At 34.5% G+C, this 22517-nt stretch overlaps 2 protein-coding genes and 1 non-coding gene across 3 annotated transcripts; 2 read left to right on the forward strand and 1 right to left on the reverse strand.

The window, feature by feature from the left end:
• Positions 1-1381: 1381 nt before the first annotated feature.
• TRNAE-CUC (transfer RNA glutamic acid (anticodon CUC)) lies at positions 1382-1454 on the reverse strand. Its single transcript has one exon. It is a non-coding gene; the product is annotated as a tRNA-Glu (tRNA).
• A 3581-nt stretch (positions 1455-5035) lies between these two features.
• LOC132624832 (polygalacturonase QRT3) lies at positions 5036-10283 on the forward strand. The gene is made up of 3 exons (XM_060339557.1): positions 5036-5401; positions 5710-5937; positions 9147-10283. Exons 1-3 carry the CDS (start codon positions 5192-5194, stop codon positions 10221-10223), a joined length of 1515 nt encoding a protein of 504 aa, XP_060195540.1. The 5' UTR covers positions 5036-5191; the 3' UTR covers positions 10224-10283.
• A 4449-nt stretch (positions 10284-14732) lies between these two features.
• On the forward strand, positions 14733-15886 carry LOC132622127 (RING-H2 finger protein ATL73-like). Its single transcript, XM_060336667.1, has one exon. It carries the CDS (start codon positions 15054-15056, stop codon positions 15576-15578), a length of 525 nt encoding a protein of 174 aa, XP_060192650.1. The 5' UTR covers positions 14733-15053; the 3' UTR covers positions 15579-15886.
• Positions 15887-22517: the final 6631 nt, after the last annotated feature.

The raw sequence follows: 22517 nt of genomic DNA on the forward strand, positions 1-22517 counted from the left end.
CCTTCATAAAGTTATTTGTGTACTGTAATTGAACTATTCAATTAACTCTTCTACTATCTCTTTGCATTTGCCAAAAGATTTCGGTGTGCTAATGCAGGACTACTATCTCTTTGCATTTGCCAAAAGATTTCGGTGTGCTAATGCAGGATTTCTTATCGCAAATTCAAATTTAATCGGCCTTAATAGAGGCATCGGAGAAACCAAACAAAAAAAAAAAGGTGTAAGTGTGAGTTCATGATGGATTGAATCGGGAAATCTTAGTAGCTCAGTTGATTGGCTATAACGTTCGACTTGTTTGATGGGGGTTCAATTCCATACCTTGTAATCCCTTCACCCCTTCCCCTTCCCCCTAAACCCCAATTTTGAAGGGGAAAAAAAGGGAAAAGGACATATATGGCCGGTCGGGTGAAACTAATTCCACCCGGTGGCCAAAGTCCTTCTAAACGCAAATTATACCCACTAAACTAATCCCATCCATTAGCCAAAACTTAAATAAGACAATTTTCAAATAAAAACCCAAATACAAAAATGTTTGACGCGATTTTTATATATAATATGTGTCATTTGTGTATAAAATATGTATCAGTACCTATCTGTAATGTATAGAAACTGTATAAAATATGAATCACTAAGGTATGTATCATTTTTGTATATAATATGTATCATTTGTGTATCAGCACAGTGCAACTACCCTATATAGAATAGAAAATTGTATCATTTTTGTATATAATATGTATCATTTTTGTATAGAAAGTGTATATATAATTTCAGCATGTGTATATGAACTGTATCAGTCTTGTATAGAAAGTGTACCATACGTACAAAAAATGTATTATAGAAACCGTATCATTGTGGTATATAATATGTATCACTATTGTATATGTAAAAAAAAAAATCATATCATTATTGCATAATATGTGTATAATAAATGTATAATTAACGTATAATTTATGTAAATTAAATGTAAGATTAATTCCAGCATATGTATATAAACTGTATAATTCTTGTATATAAAGTGTATATATAATTCCAACATATGTATACATGCTGTAGCAGCCCTTTAGTGGCGATTTAGTCGCCACAAAAAGTCTTTTTTTTTAAGCGCCTCGGCTGTTGGGTCGGCCAGCCTTGACATTATTTTGGGCCGACCGGCCATTTTTTGACATTAGTTTGGGCCGACCGGACACCTAGTGAAATTAAGCTCAAACAGTGATTAAATGTGAAATTAGTTTGGCTGAGTGGACACACAGTGTCCTTTTCCCCAAAAAAAAATAATGAAAGATTGATGCTTAGGCTGAAGACTGGCCCGATTCACCAGCCCAAGCCATTTATGAGGGATTGGGCCGAATATCAGCTTAGGCGACTGGCCCAAAAACCAAAATTCCGTTGCCGGGACTTGAACCCGGGTCTCTCGGGTGAGAGCCGAGTATCCTAACCAACTAGACTACAACGGATTGTCGGCACTACTCTGGCAGAGATGTAGTATTATAGAGTATCAATAAATTTATGTATCTCTTCTTCGACCTTTCATGTCCAGAACTTAACAGTTGGGGCGAGATATCATAATGTGGAAGTCCAACGTTGAGTAATTCAACATGAATATTGATGTTGGAACTAATATTATGTTAGAGACATTCACAAGTTTATTCAAAGCAAAAACATAACAATAAAGAAATTGGCGAGACAACTGCATCGACTTCATTCACCTACTCAAAAAAGAAATTGTGGCTGGAAAAGTTTCTGTTGAATGTACGTTAGAAAATGTAGCTACTAAGTACACGTGTGCCTCTAATTAACTAAACGATAGCTAAATTAATGAGCTAGGTTAGTACAAATCAGAAAACGTTTGCTACAAGACTGAATAAGAACATGTAAAACTACTACTACAAAGTACAAACAGCTTGGTACATCCGTTACAAGACTATCTGTACAACCAATACATATGCGTAAATGCAACTGTCAACGAAATAAAAGAGGAGTAAAACATTCTTTTATATACCAGAACAAAGAGATCTAACAATTAGATGAAAACCGCAATAGTTACAATCCAATTTATTCTTATTATAAAGCTAGATGTTCAACAAATCTTGTTAGCTTTATTTGACAATTGAAAAGCAAAAGTTGGTAGTTGGTACCATGCATATACTACAGTACTAGACTGATATCTCACTTTCGAAATGCCCCATTGTTGTACCACAGGAGTAAGTAATTAATTATATGAAGCTGTCAAAAACTACCCCATTTAATAACATTGTAATTGATTGCCTTAATTACTTTGTTCCTTTTTATTTGTTCACCATACATTTTGTATTCTTCTTTAAAACATATTAATGGAGTAATTACATATTTATTTTAGTAAATTATCTTACTAATGGTAATTTATACTTTGAAATTTTAAATTTGACTATTAGTACACAGTAAGTTTGGAAGAAATGACTATTTAATACTCTGTCCGTTTCCTTTTATTAGTCCTGTATTGACTTTGCACTCTTTTAAAAAATAATTTATTGAGTGTTTGTTTGATGTCCATATTAACTATGCTTTAAAATCTAAATTTGAGTACTAGTATTTTAATAATTACTACTCCCTCAGTTTACTTTTACTTGTTCATTATTTAAAAAATAAATTTTCACTTTTACTTGTCCAGTTTCGCATATCAAGTGAAAAATAATTTTTTCCCTATTTTACCCTTAGCATTATTTTTTTTTTTCTGTTTTGTCCTTAGCATTAATTACTCATTCTAAATTATTTTTCAAATCCAATACAATTATACACCAGTTAATATGAATAACATGGTCAAATATGCACTTCTTTTATTACTTCTTAAGAGTTGTGCTGGACAAATAAAAGTGAACGGAGAAGTACTTTTTTTTTTACGCCTCCCCAAGAGCTTCCCTTTTTTTTGGCTTCCTTATTGATTCTAACCACAAACTTAGTATTAGAGGTTGATAATGCTTACAACTTAACCCCTCTTGTCCTTCTAATAATTACTTAATAATAGGGAAAATTAAAAAGAAAAAATATGCCTCTTAATTTTCTAAAATAGATAAGTGGAAAGAAACTTTTTTTCATGTACATGGACGAATAAAAGAAAAATGAAGAGACCTAGTAATAAGGATAAAATTTTAAAAAAAAATACTGTATTAATTATGTTTAAATTTTAAAATGAGTAAATTCTTTCATCCCAGAGACAAGAAGTTAAAGCATATATAAATGCTGCATCTAACCCAACCAACGACCATCCCAACAGTGTCTTCTCTTTCCAATGCTAATAAATGCCACAAAAATTCAAAGTTACATATACATTCTTTACAGTATAATTTTTTTCTGCACAAGTTATTTATCATTTATTAATAAATTCCTACCAACAAATGCTTTTATGTATAATACAATTTAAATCCTCTGATCATATAGATATTTCCTCCGCTCTGTTTTACAAGTTATATATATTTAAAATATATTAATTAAAAATAAATTTATTTATTTTTTATTTTAGTTTGATACTACTCTGGACCCTACTTTTTTATTCACCATATTAATATTTTATTTATTTATTAGAGTAAATGTAAAAGCAAAAAAAAAAAAAAAAAAAAGCAAAATAGATCTTTTTATTTTAATTACTTTTTATAATCATGATAATTAATCCCTCCATTCACTTTTACTTGTCCACTATTGACTTTACACGTTCTTAAGAATTAGAAGCATATATTTTATTGTGATGTAATACTCATATCAATTAGTTTATAGTCTCAATAGGATTGAGAGATCTGAAAATGAGTAATTAATTAAGGGTAAAACAAGAAAAAAAATATTACTCCCGCTGTTCTAATTTATGTGGCACTTTTTGTTTTTCGAGATTCAAATTGCATGAACTTTGACTGACATTTTAAGATGTATTTTTTCTCCAAATTGATATGAGAATAGTAACAACTTATAACACTTCTCATGTGGTTTTCAAATAGTATATAAATTTTAATGTTAAAATATTGAGTTAATCTTATTCAATTTAGCTTTAAAGTTTAGTTAAATTAACTCTCGAAAAATGAAAAATGCCACATAACTTAGAACGAAAGGAGTATATTTTTCTTGATACGATAAAGTGAACAAGTAAAAGCTATGGAAGGGAATAAAATGAAACGGAGGGAATACTCTTACTGCTCGTTTGGTATGAGGGATAAGGATAAATAATCTCGGAATTATATTTGAGATGATTTTATTCCATGTTTGGTTGGGATGTCGCGGTATAACTAAGCCTGAAATTAATTATCCCGGGATTGTAATTTTATTTTATCTCTATGAGAGGGTGGAATAACTAATCTCCTGATAAGTTATCTTGGAAACCAAACGACCCCTTACAATGTCCATAAATAGTAGTTAGAGCCCGTTTGGATTGGCTTATAAGTTGCCTATAAGCTGTTTTCAGTTTTTTTGAGTGTTTGACTGGCCAGCTTAAAGTCATTTTGTGCATAAAATAAGCCTAAAAAAATAATTGACCCCTTTTGGCTTAGCTTATCTAAAGGAGCTCATAAGCTGAAAACAGCTTATAAGCCAAAAAAAATAAGTTAACCTACCCCAACTTATAGCCTGTTTGGCCAAGCTTATTTCCCCCCCCCCCCCCCCCCCCAAAAGTACTTATTTTAAAAAAAGTGAAGTGTTTGGCCAAACTTTTGAGAGAAAATAAGTGTTTTTGAGGAGTAGCAGAAACAGTTTTTCAGAAGCTAAAAAAAAATAGCTTTTGCCTAAAAGCACTTTTTTGAAAAGTACTTTTGAGAAAAATACACATAGAAGCACTTTTTAAAAGCTTGACCAAACACTAATTGCTGCTCAAAAGTACTTTTTAAATTTATTGGCCAAACACAAACTGCTTTTGGCCAAATATACTTTTTTGAAAAGTACTTTTGAAAAAATTACTTTTTAAAATAAGCCGTTTTTAGAAACTTGGCCAAACAGATTATTATTCTTTTTTGGCTTATAAGCTATTCCGCTTATTTTAAGCCCATCCAAACAGGCTCTTAAAGTCCAACTTACGAATATCGAGACACTTGCGAAATCCCACAAATCGTTCTTCTTCTTCTTCTTCTTCTTCTAAATTCCCCTTCCATTAGCAACAACTCCCAACTCCCAAAGCCTCTAAGCTGAGATCATCTTTTACATGGAACTTTGAATTTCTGCAATACATTGTTTTGAAGAAATGATGCAGCCATTTTCTTGTTTAGCATTCTTATTTTTTCTACTTAGTTATTTTGTAGTAAAAGAGACAAATGGATCTCTTAGACAATTGAAGCTTTATGAATTTCAAAAAGGACTTGAAGAAAAACATCTCCATTCTTCCTCTTTCATCTATTCATCATCACCTCCACCATCTCCAGAACCTTCTGTTCCCACTTCCAATGCCAAAAAGGTACTGATATTAATATCATCTTACACTATCTTTAAGTTTCTTCTTTTTATTACTTCCCCTACCGTTTTGTTTTAACATAAAATTTAAATTAGTATACCAAATTTCACCCTGTTTCTTTAACAATAAAGTTGTAATGATTTTTTTCTTAAATTTGTTTGCTCAATAAAGTTGTAATGTATTTTTCCTTGTCTTTTGTTTAATTTTTACCAAATATAAATTCTGCCTCTGCACCTTCTAAACTTGACACGTTTTATTCCGTGTAATTTTTTAGTTCTCTTCCCTCGACATTTTTTATTTTTGGGTTGCAGAGTGAAGGAAGGGTTATTTATCCAATAGGGTACGGTGCAGATCCAACAGGGACAAGTGATAGCAGTGAAGCCATAAAGGAGGCTCTTGATGATGCCTTGAAATTGCAAAATGGACTTGCATTGCTACCTGGTATTAGTGATCTTGGTGGTGTCAGTATTGATTTCCAAGGTGGAAATTACAGAATCAACAGCCCTATTGTATTTCCTCCTGGCATTGGCAATATTGTGGTATGTCATACTTCCCTCTCATTTCCTTCAAACAACTTTTAAAAGGTGCATTTGATTGCGTGTTCAACTTATCTACACTGATAGTGTAAGCAAACTCTATCAACATTAATTATGTCACCTTAAAGGTAATTTCCTAGGATGGAGTACGATTCCCTGTTAATCAATCATAAAGAATAGAAGAAAATGAAAAGAAAAAAAGAAATCTTCATTCGAAGAGTCAAATGTGAATGATTCTTTTGACGTAATTGTGGCCCAGGAAAATGACTCCAATTTAGGGTTGTTCTACTATTCTCCTTCAGTAATTGGTATTCGTGGCACCAGTATATAACGTATGCTTTACGAAGGGACAAACAATACATTATTTGAGCAATCACACATGATAGGTACTTCGTAAAGACGGGTCGCTTCTCATGTGATGGCTATCCATTTAAGGAATGAGAAGCTAAATTTTTAGTTGTTAGATTGAATATTTTAATGGTAACACTAGTGGTAGCAATTACAGATTTGATTTGATTTGATTGGGCATTGTTCAATCTGGAAAGTAGGAGTAGTAGTAATTATTAGCTTTGCTCGTGGGCTTGTTGTCGGTGAACATTGCAAATTAAGTTGTCGATAGACATGTGTCCTACTTTATTGGAAAATGCATCTAATGTCCAACTTTTTCTTCCGCTTTTATCTAACGATACGCCAAGTGGCCTAGCTAGTGGCATAGGGAGTTACAAAAACGAAAGAATATGATTTGTTGTAGTACTAAATAAAAAACAATTACTCTCTGTTTCAATTTATATAATTTTTTTTAATCTATATCAAAATGAATAATTTTTTTCTTATTTAAAAATAAATTCACTTTATGAAATAATTTAGAGTTAAAATGTGTACATATTAACAACGATATTTTATAGGCTTAATACCTAGATGGATCCTTAAACTTGACATGTTTTGTAAGATAGGCATATAAACTTATAAGGTGACCAGATAGACACTTAAACTTACTCAAAGTGTATTTTTCAAGTTTTTCAGTTGTTTTGAAAACAAAAACTATATTTTTCAAACACTCACAATTTTCATGGCCAAACAAGCCCTAAATATATCACAAAATATTTTTTTTTTAAAATGCAAAAATAAGGCAAACGCATATACATGAGACTATAAATGTGCACTTAAACCAATAAATACTCGCTAATCGCAATTTTGCAGCTTTCAATTAACTCGGTTTTTTTTTACACTTGAATAATTAAAAAACAATAACTTTAACCAATAAAAATCCTTAAAAAAAAGAAATTTCAAATTAAGAAATTTCTAAGTTCAGTATTTCAAGTGTAAAAGAAATTTCAAATTAAGAAAACGGTAAAGCCGAGAAGAAAATCCTTAAAAAAAAGAAATTTCTTAATTTGAAATTTCTTTTTTTAAGGATTTTTATTGGTTAAAGTTATTGTTTTTTAATTATTCAAGTGTAAAAAAAAAAACCGAGTTAATTGAAAGCTGCAAAATTGCGATTAGCGAGTATTTATTGGTTTAAGTGCACATTTATAGTCTCATGTATATGCATTTGCCTTATTTTTGTATTTTAAAAAAAAAAATTTGTGATATATTTAGGCCTTGTTTGGCCATGAAAATTGTGAGTGTTTGAAAAATATAGTTTTTGTTTTCAAAACAACTGAAAAACTTGAAAAATACACTTTGAGTAAGTTTAAGTGTCTATTTGGCCACCTTATAAGTTTATATGCCTATCTTACAAAACATGCCAAGTTTAAGGGTTCATCTAGGTATTAAGCCTATTTTATAAGTAATAAAAACCACACTGACCCTATATTTGTTGTTTTATAATGTAAAAATACCGGAAGTCATTCGTTTGATATATATGCTTGATACACGAAAGGCAGATTTGTGAGTCGAAAGAACAAGATGTCGAAATATTACTAGGGTTATTCCATTAATTCAACTACTCCGTTTTGGCTTTTTCCCTTTACTACTTTTGATCCTTTAAGTGAATATATGCCTTATTAAAGAAAAAGTTCCAGTCGAATATTTTTCAGATAAACCGATCCGTATTTGGTTTTAATAAAATATATGCTAAAAAGAGAAACAAAAAGACATTCGTGTCAAAGGAACTTTTGATTTCTAAGGTAAAGAATAATTATCAAAGAAAGATGCTATGAAATTAAATTAGGATCCTTTTGTGTCTACTAGCTAAATGCTCCAAAGTTTTGAGAAGTATCATATAAAGATAATCTTTTCTTAAAAGAGGCAAAGTGAGAAAGAATAAAGGAAGTTTTTCCTCTTTGTTAGACCAACGAGTCTTTTTCTACTACTTTTTTTCTCCCTTTGATCCGTTTCTTTTCTTTTTTTTTTCCCTGTCTAATTTAGGATCCATTGATTTTTTTTTTTTTTGCGCGGAACGTCCCTCAAATGGACTGGTCTTTAATTTTTGGCCCTCAAATTGTTGGTCCTTAATTTTTGGCCTTCATTAAAAGCCCCTTGGTTCCGGTTTAGAACCCCCCACTCAGTCAAAAAAAAATAAATCGGAAGGCATAAGTTGGGATTCGCAAGGCATAATTGAGTTTCAATCTCTGCCTTAAGGCAAGAAAAAAAAATCACTTTGCTGGAATTTAAGGCAGAGGTTAGTAGAGGTTTGCCATAAGGCCTAATTTTGGGTAAAAGTTTATCTTAAGACAACTTATGCCTTGCGAATCTCAACTTCTGCCTTGCGACTTTTTTTAATTATTTTTTTTACTGAGCCTGGGTTCTACCCCAGGACCTCAGGATATTAAGCGCAGGGCAAAAATTAAAGACCACCAATTCGAGGGACAAAACCTAAAGACCATCCCCAGCGAACGCCATTCCAGCAAATTGCCCATTGAATTTTTGCAATAAGCTGAAAACCATATGACATTCGCACTTATGTCTCTATTTTGTGTTGGTCTTTAATTTTGGCCCCTCATTACAAATAATTTTTTTGCGGTGCATAAGTTTATACTTTCGTATCATAATATCCCATAAGTTATGTCTTGCATCCTTAAAGAATTTATCTCCCACTAGGCATAAGTTCGACTGCTAAAGGCCGAAAATTAAAGACCATCACATTTGAAGAGAAAATCATGCAATTTTACCCCTTTCTTCGCCCATATATCTCATGGTTGTGCTTCTTAATATACTAAAAAAAAATAAAAAAATCACATGATGATTGGTGAATTGCCTTAATATTTCAGGTAAAAGGCGGAACACTAAGAGCATCCGCCACATTTCCAGGGGATAGGCATCTAATTGAACTATCGTCACAAGATTCTCCCAAGCTTGATAAAAACTACACTTCCCACCATAGTGACATTTTTGATCGACGTGACCAAAACATCGCGATTCGCTACGAGGGCATTACGTTCCGTGACATCCTCTTCGACTCGGGCTATCGAGGAGGAGGCCTGTATGTTGTTGACTCAGCTAGAATTCGCATAACGAGTTGCTTTTTCATTCACTTTAGTACGGAAGGAGTACTCGTGCAGAGGGGGCACGAGACTTTTATATCGAACACTTTTATGGGCCAACATCCGACTGTTGGCGGTGATAGCGGTGAGAAGGATTTTTCAGGCGTAGCCATTAATCTTGCTAGCAATGACAATGCCATTACTGATGTTACTATTTTCTCATCAGCAATTGGGATTGTACTTAGGGGTGAGGCTAATATTGTCACAGGGGTGCATTGTTACAACAAGGCAACATATTTTGGTGGGGTTGGGATTTTAGTTAAAGCATCCCAAAATAGGATAGATAATTGTTACCTTGACTATAACTCTATAGTCATTGAGGACCCTTTTTTAGTTCACATCTCAAATGGGTATTTTCTTGGAGAGGGTAACATTGTTTTGAAAGCGATTAATGGCCGAATTTTTGGACTAAATGTCATTAACAACATGTTTAATGGGAACCCGTCAAAAATGACTCCAATTTTGAATTTGGATGGAGAGTTTACTGATATTGATCAAGTTCTTATTGATCAAAATAATGTGAATGGCATGAGCTTGAAGTCAACTGCTGGAAAATTGACTGTTGCTGGAAATGGGACAAGGTGGGTGGCTGATTTTTCATCACTTCTTGTGTTTCCTAATCAGATAAATCATGTACAATACTCCTTTTTTCTTAGAGGAGGGGTTGTTGGATTTCCCGCACATGCTGTAACAAATGTATCAAGTAATGTTGTGGTTATTGAGAGCGACAAACAAGTTGATGGAGTGGTGTCTGTTATTGTCGACCAACATAATATTGTGGGTGAAAAGAATTTTCTCATGTGAAAAACAAGCAATCGGAAATATTGTTTATTGTTGTTATTTAAATATTTGCTATCTTTTTTTTTTCCCTCTCTCTCCCGCTGTGCGATATCATATTGAGGCCCAACGGAAAGTTCCATGCTGAGGAATAAAACGCTTTATAACAGACTCTATATCTAGGGCCCGAACCTCAGACATTTTTATTAAGGATGAAAACACTTGTTATCTCTTATGCTTTGTTTACTTAGTGTTGAATGTATTTTAATAGAAAATTTTATTATTTATTGTATTTTTTACTAACTACTATAATTAAGTTCTGTCATGTATTACATAAATTAAGCTAAAGTGCAATTATGTTCATAATGTTTTGGAACTAATTTTAAAACATCCAAAACACTAGTGGATATAATGGGAATTGCTCCTTTTCCTTTTGTTAAAAGCAAAAGGAGTGATCACACATCTTTTTCCACTCCTCATCTTCCTCTTTTCTTTCTTTTTTCCTCTTAAGGCAAAGAAAACTCATTTAGACTCCAAAAGAGGAAGAAAAAAGTGTTGGATAGGGCATTAATTAATTAATTATTGTCAAACAAACTTGCAATTAGTAATTGCAACTCCATTTTAATGCACTACTTATATATAACGTTACAATTCCGCCAAAGGCACTCCCTTGTTCTTTCCTTCCTTTTTTTTTCCACCCAATATTGGGTATTTATTTTGGAGCCCCCTTAATCCAGATTCGTGTTGTGAAGGAAACGTCTCTTATTAAAAATTTTTTCATTCCAAGGGCTCGAACTCAAGATTGTTAAAGATGGGGATCTTTTCGTCCCACAACAATCTATGGTGGTTCCCTTGTTCCACTCTCACCCAAAATCTTTTAAACGAAAAATAATTGATTAAAAAATCAAGTTAGTCTTCTTCCAATTAAGTGTTTAAGTCTTTGTGTGGCCGTGGGCCTTTTACCTCCAGCTCCAAGCGACACTTGCTCTGTCCCACTTCATTTTTTTGCACGGATTGCCCTTCTTTTGGGGTGGTCTTTAAATTTTACCCCTCATATTTGTGTTCCGTAAGTTTTACCCTTCGCTTGGATACCTGCGGTTCTGGGTTCAAACCCCCGCTCAGGCATAAAATAAAAAAATAATTTCGCAAGGCAGGGCTGGGGGGAGTGTATGCCGGATCCGGCATACAATCCTTAAGGAAAAACTAAAGTTATGCCGGAGGGGGCAGACTTTGCCTTGAGACATATATATATATATATATATTTTTTTTTTTTTTTTACTTTTCAAGACAAACTTTTAATTATGCCATAAGGAAAAGTTCCGCCTTATGGGGCATACTTTTAGTTATGCCTTAACTAAAAGTGTGTCCCATAAAATATAACTAAAAGTATGCTCCATAAGGCGAAACTTTTCTTTAAGGCATAACTAAAAGTTTTTAGTTATGCCTTAAGGAAAAAGTTCTGCCTTATGAGACATACTTTTGGTTATGCCTTAATTAAAAATCTGCCCCATAAGGCATAGTTCCTTAAGGAAAAGTTTTGCCCCATAAGGCATAATTAAACTATGTCTTGAGGAAAAGTTATGCCCCCTCCGGCATAATTTTAGTTTTTCCTTAAGGACTTTATTCCGGATCCGGCATACAATCCTTAAGGAAAAACTAAAGTTATGCCGGAGGGGGCAGACTTTGCCTTGAGACATATATATATATATATATATATATATATATATATATATATATATATATACACTTTTCAAGGCAAATTTTTAATTATGCCTTAAGAAAAAGTTTCGCTTTATGGGGCATATTTTTAGTTATGCCTTAACTAAAAATGTGCCCCATAAAATATAACTAAAAATATGCCCCATAAGGCGGAACTTTTCCTTAAGGCATAACTAAAAGTTTGTCTTAAGGAAAAGTTCTGCCTTATGAGGCATACTTTTGGTTATGCCTTAATTAAAAGTCTACCCCATAAGGTATAGTTCCTTAAGAAAAAGTTTTGCCCCATAAGGCATAACTAAACTACGCCTTGAGGAAAAGTTATGTCTCTCCGGCATAACTTTAATTTTTTCTTAAGGACTTTATGCCGGATCCGGCATACACTCCAGCCCTGTCTTACGAAATTATTTTTTATTTTATGCCTGAGTGGGTATTCGAACCCAAAACCTCAGATATTCAAGCTAAGAATAAAACTTAAAGACCATAAATATGAGGGGCAAAATTTAAAGATCACCCCAAAAAGGGCCATTCGCCCTTCTGCGAATTGCCCGTCCGACTTTCACCCATTATTTAGTACGAATCCGATTTGACTGCCTTATCTTTTCTCAAATTTTGCCAGATAAAATGTTTAGGAATAATTAGAATATTCTTAAGAATATTTAAAAGCTAAGCCACATAATGTGGTTTGAGCTTAATATGATCCCACATTCCAAAAGTGTCATAAAGCATTTCATAATTTTGACCCTTCAGGTTTCCTAAAGTCATAAATTATAATATGTCAACAATATGGTTAGTGATATCGTTGTGAATATTGTCATTGCCGTTACTTGATGATTATTTTTATTTTAAAGAAAAAAAATCCTTAATATGCTTTGACCATTGTTGTTTTCTAGCGTATTTTTTTTTTGTTTGGCTTTATTCTTTTTTTTTTTACCGATTGCTATGACCAATCATCATCACATTGATTACTTGCACCAATGAAATTTGTACCACTAAAGCATACTGTTTTCATCATTAAACCAAGAAAATATAGTACTACACCTTTAATTAGATATCTCGCGGGACATCAAAGGAATATACTTCCCAAATTTTAGTATTTTATATTGTAGATATAGTCCGGAGCCTAAAGGCACAAAATGTTCAAATTAAATCAAATGAGGTGCTCCTTTCCTCAATATACCAAAAGGGGTATAACGTGGAGGGGCTAACGTTATACCCCAAAAGTTTTTTCAATTGTCAGACCAAAAAAAAAAAATTACAATGGTACAAAAATCAATTCTTGTAAAACGTTGACTGGCCAACGTCTTACAAAAACTGATTTTTGCAAAACGTTGGCTAGCCAACGTCTTACAAGAATTCATTTTTGTTTGACATTGGCCAACCAATGTTATACAATTTACATGAAATTTAAGTTTGGCTGGCTGTTTTTTTATAAACAATCATACTTGTTTGGCTGGTTGTTTTTTTTTTTTTATATAAAAAACAATTTACGTGATTTTTTATTTTTTAACTCAAACATACACCACAAGTTATATAATAATTAACTCAAACAAATATTTTAACTCATACAATAATTACAAATGTGTGATATATGTGAATACTAAAATATAAGTTAAATTAACGTCACACATTATATGTCTAGTAAATGTTAAATTAAATACGTTATTAAACGACACAAGACATATTATATATTGTTGGAAGATTACATAAGAAAACAATGATCGTACAACTTAGGAAAAAACATAAAAACCAACAAGTAACAACAATTACTGATTTCTGTCGGGGCAGCGATTCTTGTTATGACCTGTTTGCTTGCACGTACTACACTTCCTAGCCATGCGAGCAGGAACTATATCCATTTCATTCCTCCTTCTAGTTGTACTCCGCGCTCCTGAAGTTCGCTCGTATTCAGTGTTTGTAATATGAGCGAACTTCAGGAGCGCGGAGTACAACTAGAAGGAGGAATGAAATGGATATAGCTCCTGCTCGCATGGCTAGGAAGTGTAGTACGTGCAAGCAAACAGGTCATAACAAGAATCGCTGCACCGACAGAAATCAGTAATTGTTGTTGCTTGTTGGTTTTTATGTTTTTTCCTAAGTTGTACGATCGTTGTTTTCTTATGTAATCTTCCAAGAATATATAATATGTCTTGTGCCGTTTAATAACGTATTTAATTTAACATTTACTATACAGATAATGTGTGACGTTTATTTAACTTATATTTTAGTATTCACATATATCACACATTTTTAATTATTGTATGAGTTAAAATATTTGTTTGAGTTAATTATTATATGACTTGTGGTGTATGTTTGAGTTAAAAAATAAAAAATCACGTAAATTGTTTGTTATAAAAAAAACAGCCAGCCAAACAAGTATGATTGTTTATAAAAAAACAGCCGGCCAAACTTAAATTTCATGTAAATTGTATAATGTTGGTTGGCCAATGTCAAACAAAAACGAATTCTTGTAAGACGTTGGCCAGCCAACGTTTTGCAAAAATCAGTTTTTGTAAGACGTTGGCCAGCTAACGTTTTGCAAAAATCAGTTTTTGTAAGACGTTGGCCAGCCAACGTTTTACAAGAATTGATTTTTGTAAAACGTTGGCTAGCCAACGTTTTACCATTGTAATTTTTTTTTTTTGGTCTGACAATTGAAAAAACTTTTGGGGTATAACGTTGGCCCCTCCACGTTATACCCCTTTTGATATATTGTGGAAAGGAGCACTCCATTTAATTTAATTTGAACATTTTTGTGCCCTTTAGGCTCCGGACTCATCTTGGATGAGACAAATGATGTTCATAATTCTTTTCTTATACCTTCTTTGTGGGAAAGTGGAAGAGAGGGCGTTTGAAACATTCTTTTTCTTTCCTTTTGATAGCATAAACTAAAAAGGCTAGACAATGGATAATCAACTAGCCACATCCTAATATCCTATGCACCACTTTTTTTTCCATCTCTTTAATACCATTGAATTAAGTCTCATTTTTCACTCCACCATATATATCTTCTTCATGCATGTCTCCCAAGTGACAACAGCGGTTGAAGCTCTACCCTCGACCGAATTAAAGGTCATTACAAAGGAGAGGTTGTTCTAATTCCAGAATAACACAATCGATATTTTCTTTAATTACATCTTGATGGCTAAACCCCTCCCTCCAACACAAAGCCCAACAAATATTGATCCCAAAACCCCTTTTCTTGATCAACCTCAAAACAATGGAAGTACACTAAGCTTCAACATGGTAGTGATAATTGCAGCTCTAATATGTGCTTTGCTTTGTGCTCTTGGCCTAAACACCATGTTACAATGTGTGTTTCAATGCACTCATAGGACTATCTCCGAGCCAGTTGAATGGGTAGCTTCAAAGAGAGTGAACACTGGGCTTAAGAAGAAAGATATGGTTGCTTTGCCAACATCTACTTATAACGCAAATTCTTCTTCATCATCAATTTCAAGCACATCATCATCATCATCATGTGCTATTTGCTTATTGGATTTCATGGATGGAGAGAGAATTAGGATTCTTCCTCAATGTAACCATTCTTTCCATGTTGCTTGTATTGATAAATGGCTACTCTCACGTTCTTCTTGCCCTACTTGTAGGCTTCATCTCAAGTCTAGTAATTGTTTGCCATCTTTAGACATTTTCACAGCTCTTTAAAACATGTCTTATGATGGCTATGAGAGTTGGGTTTTTTTCTTTTTTTAGAAGTTTTCTATCACTTTCGTCTAAGAGATGGAGTGTTGATGTTTGATTTTACTTTTATGATTGTGTGCTAGACACTTCGTCCTTATAACAAAAAGTTGTCACTAGTAAACTCTACCATAGTAGCACTTCAAACGTGTTCATGCTATGTGGATGAGGCAGGACGGAGTTGAAGATGTTGATTTCCGATTTAACTGTCATCTCCAGATTTGGGCTGTATTTGATTAAGTTTGAATAAAAGCAAGGGTCAATTGAGGATCGAACTTTACACTTTCAGCATACAAGATATAATCTACCATAATTCTTGAATCAAAAGTTTAGACTTCTTCGAACTATTGCTTATAAATTTTATTAAATTTGAAGCAAATTTAGCAATGAAATGTATGTTGCACAGACATACTAGAAACATTGTAACTTTAGTTACAATAAATTAAGAGTCATTATAGATGAAACAAGAAGTAACAAAAGTACCCCTAATATATATTGAAAGAAAGACTACCACATGATTAACTTTTTTTTTTTATCACAGTGCCTTCTCTGTTGCAACCAATCTCCAATTAAAGTATGTCAAATAATTAAACTTTGAAGTATTATTTGTTCCTTTATTAGATTAATTATCTTATGTGTCTATTTCATTAATATAATTAATCCAAAGAATCCAAGATGTACCAAGAAAATAAAAAAATATTAAAACGACGTCTTTCCACCATCAATTTAGCTTTTGGAAGTTTAGTTGCATTTTAGTCAAGCAACCTCATAAATACAAGTAGAAGTAACAATCACAATTACAGGTACTGTTTATTGGGATTATCCTCCCAGATAAGAAAAACTTTACTATGTGTGAAGTATGCCATGTCATACTTGTGTGAGGGTCTCAATTGATTGACAAGTGTACAATATGGGTCCCACATTCTCCATTTTCAATTCTCTTTTTCTGTTCACCTACGGGGCTACCACCGCTTCTTCCATTCAACAAACCCCTCCCACTCCCCCCCCCCCGCCCCCCCCCCCCTTTTCTAAAACGCAAATAACTTACACTACCATCCGGAAGCTTGACAACTGCGTACTATTTTTCCAAGTTTGTTTACAGCCATCTGATTGCACAAGTTAATAACACAAGAAGGCAAGATGAAAGAATAAGTAATGTTCATGATTAGAATTTCTGGAATATAGCTGAAGTCATTTAAAATGGAGAAGGCTAATGATAAGAATAAAATATAATGTTAAATTTAATCTGTTAAGTATAAATTGTATCCGAGAACCCCATTAAAGTAACCTCCCTGACACGGAAGTACCACTTGTACCAATTATGAGAGGTGAATTTAGGATTTAAATTTTATAAATTTAATTTAAAATTATTAACATTGAACACATTGTATTTTTAAATAAATTCATATATACGATTTATTAAATTTAATAATTTCTTACACATAAATTTTATTGCGCGTATAAAATTATGCGTTCAATTGTATCAAATGTAGAAGATAAATTAATATATGCATGAAATAAATAAATAAATAAATAAGCCGAAAAAAGAACCACGAACAAAGGCAGAAAAGTGAGAAAATCATGGTTGGAGTCTAATATATAGTGCCTCCAACGGTAGAGAAAAAAGAAAAAGATTAAAGTGGAGGGGGAGGAGAGTCCGGAACCAAAATGACCCAATAAAAATTCAAGTGAACAAAAATATCCCCAAAAATATTTTTGGTACAAAAGTACTTTTAGCGCAGTAAAATACTGAGCCTGCTCCATTGTCACATAGAAAAGATAAAATATTGGGCCTGCTCGATAGTAGATACTCGCTAAAGATACTTTTGTACCAAATTTATTTTTTTTGGAATATTTTTGTGGGAATATTTTTGTTCACTCGAATTTTTATTGAGTCAATTAAATTCCAGACTCGCGGTGAGGACGGGGTTACGTCTGATGGGTGGAAAAGGACGGTAGAGTTTTACTGTGGTTGGAAAAAGAAACAATACTAAGGATAAAGCATGGAGTAGGTAAGAGAGGTGGGACCCACGCACTATTTTTTTATGAAAAAGTCACCCTTACATGTCATGTCATATTTGTGCCTCACCCAGCATAAAACTTTTCCCCAGATAATCTTCTTATAGTATCGCAACAAACATTTGGGAACTGATATTCCAATCAGTTCTGGCTTGTACGTACGGAACCACCTTAATTTTCAATGCAATAATAATATATTCTTCTTTCCAACAAATAAAAAGCTCTTATCAAAAGGGTAAGGATATCTACAAAACCTAATATTTGACAAAACTAGCAACTGAACTTTGGCTTGGATATTTTTTCTTTTCTCACAAAGTGAAGCCTACTCTTAGTGTATTCCCACTTTGATTTGTTTTTTTTTTTTCTTAATTTCACATAAAGTGGTTAAATTGCCTTTTCGTATGTCGTTTTCATCCCCATTCATCCTTCCCCTATTTGTCGTCTCTATTTGTTTATGTTGTCAACTCACATACAGATTGTCTAGTTAAAGGAGAGAATAGAAGTTCATAGAGTAATATGGATGACATGATGACCATATAATGCAATTGACACCCAATGGAAACTATTTCTTCCCTTTAATTAATTATTTTTAGGGAAAACTTATTTTCACTCTCTCTGTCTCTCTAGCTGACGGTGGCCATCAGCGGTGATTGATAATGTCCTTCGGCGGTTAGGATGGGGCGGGGACGAGCGAAAAAACCTGCTCTCACGACGGATCTCGCACTACTCGAAGCACTCAAAACCCAAGGAACAACGAAGTCGCCTATTGGACAAGGAAGTGCAGGACAATTCACACCAAATCGTGTCATAATAACACGAGAACCGACTGAAATGAATCAAGGACAGAAAAATCGAAGGGATGTGGGCAAACAGAAAGTCGGTGAGGCACGAGCAAACACAAACCCTAACACAGCAAAAGGGCAAACCCCAGTGAAAGAAGTGGAAAACACTACCACTGCAGTTGCAACCCCGATTAATAACCTAACCCCCCCTTAATCAGATGAGCAGGTCAAGCATTCAACGGAAACCACGATGGGAATAGCAGAGGAAGCACAACGGCCGTCAGTAGCTGCACAAAACGCTCAGTCCTGGGCAAATATCGTAGCAGGAAACAAATTTACAACAAAGGGTATGAGTTTGAACTAATATGCGCCTGTCTATAAGGAAGGAAAGTGTGTGGTTGTGCTTGAGTAAGAGGATATTGAGGAGGAGTGCGAAAAATGGCAGAAATCCCTTATTATGTATGTGATTGGCGATTCACCGACAATTGGGGCAGTTGAACGATTTCTCCAAAGTCTGGGAGAATGCAAGGAAAAGCCAAATATGTACTACCACAACGACAACTACTTCATCATATGTTTCCAAACTACGGAGGAAAGAGATCAGGTACTATTATCTAGACCAAGCACTATTAATAACAAACCAGTTATCATGAAACCATGGACTTCATCATTCAGCTTTAAAGAAGAGGTGCTAAAAACTGTACCAATATGGGTTAAGTTTCCGAATCTACCTGTTGAATGTTAGGGGATGAAGGCTTTGGGGAAGATCGGTAGTGGTCTAGGTACACCTATCTATGCAGATGACTGTACCACCAATATCACTAGGATCTCGTTTGCAAGAGTTTTTATTGAAATGGATATTACGAAGCCTATACCTAAAAGCATGCCAGTACTAACCCCTAAGGGTGAAGTGATTGAACAGGAGATTGCATACGATTGGGAACCTCAATACTGTGAGAAATGTCTAAAAATTGGTCACAACTGCCTTGACAAACCTATGCCAACACCACAAGGCCCACCCCAACCTCAACCAAATCCACCACCTAAACCAAACCCCAAAACTCATCAAAGACAGTACCAGAGGGGTCAAAAGCAGTATCAACAATGGAGAAATAAGGGGAATGAACAACAAATGGTGAGAAAGACTGTCCCCTAAAGGCAGACTGCAATTCAGGATGGCTGGATAGAGGTGAATACTAAGGCAGCTGCTAAGTCACCAACACCAGGGATAGGAGATGAAAGAAGAGTTTCCACCGGGAATGGTTTCAACATATTACAGCAGAAGGAAAACCAGCCAGAGATGGGTCAAAGTAGCAAAGAAGTAGGTTACTATGGTGCTGACTCCCCCCCCCCCCCCCCCTCCATCAGTGAAGATAATTACTTGGAATGTAAGGGGAATGAATAAAGTTTATAAGCAGAAGGAGGTGAAGGAATTTATAAGAATGAATAAAATTAATATGCTTGCGATAATAGAACACAAGACACATGACACTAGGGCTGGTACTACTATAAATAAAATTGCACCAGGATGGGACTGGATCACAAATACTACTACCGCATATAGGAGCAGAATCTGGTTGATATGGGACCCGAGATCAGTGGTAGTACTGAAGTTACTAGAAATCCACAAGCAATAATGGTGGATGTTAGGTGCCTAAAAACAGGTATACAATTCTTATTTAGTGCAATATGTGGACTGCACACCACACATGATAGAGTAGCATTGTGGGATCATCTAAGAGACCAAGACAGTAGAACAACTAGCCCATAGCTTCTAATGGGTGATTATAATGCTATTTTGGAGGTAGATGATAGAGTGTTGGGATCAGTTGTTCAAGATAGTGAAATAAGGGATTTTAGGGAGTTCCTAGAGGATACAGGGGTCACTGAGCTGCAGACTTTGGGAAGAGAATACACATGGACAAACAACCATGTTTACAGTAGAATAGATAGAGCTCTAGTGAATTCTCATTGGATGCTAACAATGGCTCCTACACCAGTTCACATCCTTGACCCAGTTTTTTCAGATTATTCACCTTTGTGTGTAGAGGTGGGCAGTGAAGGGCAACAATATGCGAAGCCATTCAGATTTTTCAACTGTTTAGCAGATCATCCTAAGTTTGGAGAGTTGGTAGAGGAGGCCTAGATCAATGGAAGAACTGATAGAAGTCCCACCCAGCTACAATATATCTGGAACAAACTGAAACATGTAAAAACAGGTCTAAAGAAACTAAACAAGGCTGAATTCATAGGAGTGACAGATAAAATCACCCATTCAAGAGAACAACAGCAATAACTACAGGAACAAATGAGGGACTATCACCATTCCCATGATCTGTTTGCAGAAGAAAAAACCATCAAACAACAACTAGAGAAATGACACTTGATAGAGGAAAGCATACATAGGCAGAAATCCAGAGTGCAGTGGATGAAGGTAAGGGATGCAAACACAACCTATTTTTTTGCCAACATGAAAAGTAGAAGAGCACAAAATCAAATTAGGTCGCTGATTGATAATGATGGAAACTTGCTACAACATGAAAAGGAGATAGAAAAGGAGATTATGGATTTCTATAAACATTTGCTTAGCACAACCAGTGATAACTGTCATACCTCGACAAGGAGTATGACGGGCTCCGCCCCGTAGGCCAGAGACTACCTGACCTAACAGCTACTTTAAACATCATATACCGTAATTCAAGGAACACCTGCACGCAGAAAAGGCCCAACATGAAAATATCCAATAATCCAACATTTCTATACATATGCGAACCGGCAAGGTCGCTACGACATCACGAGTATCATAAAGCCAGCAAGGCTTACAGGAAAGTATCACAAATCAAAACAAGGCTAACGCGACCAAACACAATTTATACATCCCCCACTATGTCTATGAGCCTCTAAGAGTGTACATGTGAACATATATTACACTAGCAGAAAAGTACCAAAAGATAGCAAGTCCGGAGTAGTGGTACTTGCTGACACCATTGAGCTAGAAAATCCCACTGCGGTCGCTCCTCAATAACCCTATCAGAGCCTGCAGCACGAAATGTAGCGTCCCGTGCAATGGAACGTCAGTAAGGATAAAAGTACTGAGTATGTAAGGCTGAAATCAATAACATAAGTAAGATGGAGATATAAAGAGAATAGAAGTAACCTGTCATCTGAGAGCGTACAATATGCAATCCATGAGCCTAAAATCATATGTAAGTATGTACATATATAAATATAATCATCATCATAACGTACCCGGCCTTTTCAGGACTCAGTGTATAACGTACCCGGCCCTTTCGGGACTCGGTGTGTAAGTACCCGGCCCCTTCGGGACTCAGTGTGTAATACCAACTGATCAGTGGTTGCACAATAGGTGTCGTACCCGGCCGACTATAGCGCGACTTGGTGTAGTAAAATAGTATGTACATATATATATATACAATGCATAATAAGCCCATGAAGTAACAACAGCCTTTCGGAGTGACATAAGTTCGTAACCTCCAAATGAATTATAGAGTTCGTATCGAATCCAAGAAAATAGCTTAATGATGATAAACATGATAATATGGTAAGAATCGATCAAATAATTAAGGCATTAAGATTTGAAATACATAGCATAGGAATGAAGTGAATTTGTTATGGAACGCTCATGTTCATGTTCCAGTTGGATTCGTGCCAAAGAAAGAGAGAAACGAACACCTTACATACCTTATCCGTCAAGCCACCACTTAAAGAATCCCTTACTCCGATGCTTGCCCTTCACGCGAACCTATACATTGAGAAATACATCTTTAATCATACTTCCTTCATATTTCCATCAACTTATAAGCGCTACTTATTGAAGACTAATTTGGGTTACGAAAATTTGGGCAGCATCTCCCCCATATTATCCACTTTCTCTACATACCAAAAAAACTCCCAAACAATACAAACAACATCAACAACAACACCATCAAGATTCTACAAGACAAATATGTATATTTTCATCCAAAACTCTCTTCAAACTTCAATCCATAAGCCAACAACATCAACACAATAATTATAACTCCTATTCTCATAAATATTCCTAAATCAACCTTAATAAAAAGAAATTCACATCTTACCTTCACTA

The sequence above is a fragment of the Lycium barbarum genome, chromosome 12 (genome assembly GCF_019175385.1).
Source record: "Lycium barbarum isolate Lr01 chromosome 12, ASM1917538v2, whole genome shotgun sequence".
Taxonomy (NCBI): Eukaryota; Viridiplantae; Streptophyta; class Magnoliopsida; order Solanales; family Solanaceae; genus Lycium; species Lycium barbarum.

Excerpts from the sequence above, each read along its gene's own strand:
- LOC132622127 (XM_060336667.1), top strand. The coding sequence starts at position 15,054 with ATGGCTAAACCCCTCCCTCCAACACAAAGCCCAACAAATATTGATCCC.
- LOC132624832 (XM_060339557.1), top strand. The coding sequence starts at position 5,192 with ATGATGCAGCCATTTTCTTGTTTAGCATTCTTATTTTTTCTACTTAGT. Across the intron at positions 5,402-5,709 it reads CCACTTCCAATGCCAAAAAG|AGTGAAGGAAGGGTTATTTA; the intron begins GTACTGATATTA and ends TTTGGGTTGCAG. Across the intron at positions 5,938-9,146 it reads CTGGCATTGGCAATATTGTG|GTAAAAGGCGGAACACTAAG; the intron begins GTATGTCATACT and ends TTAATATTTCAG.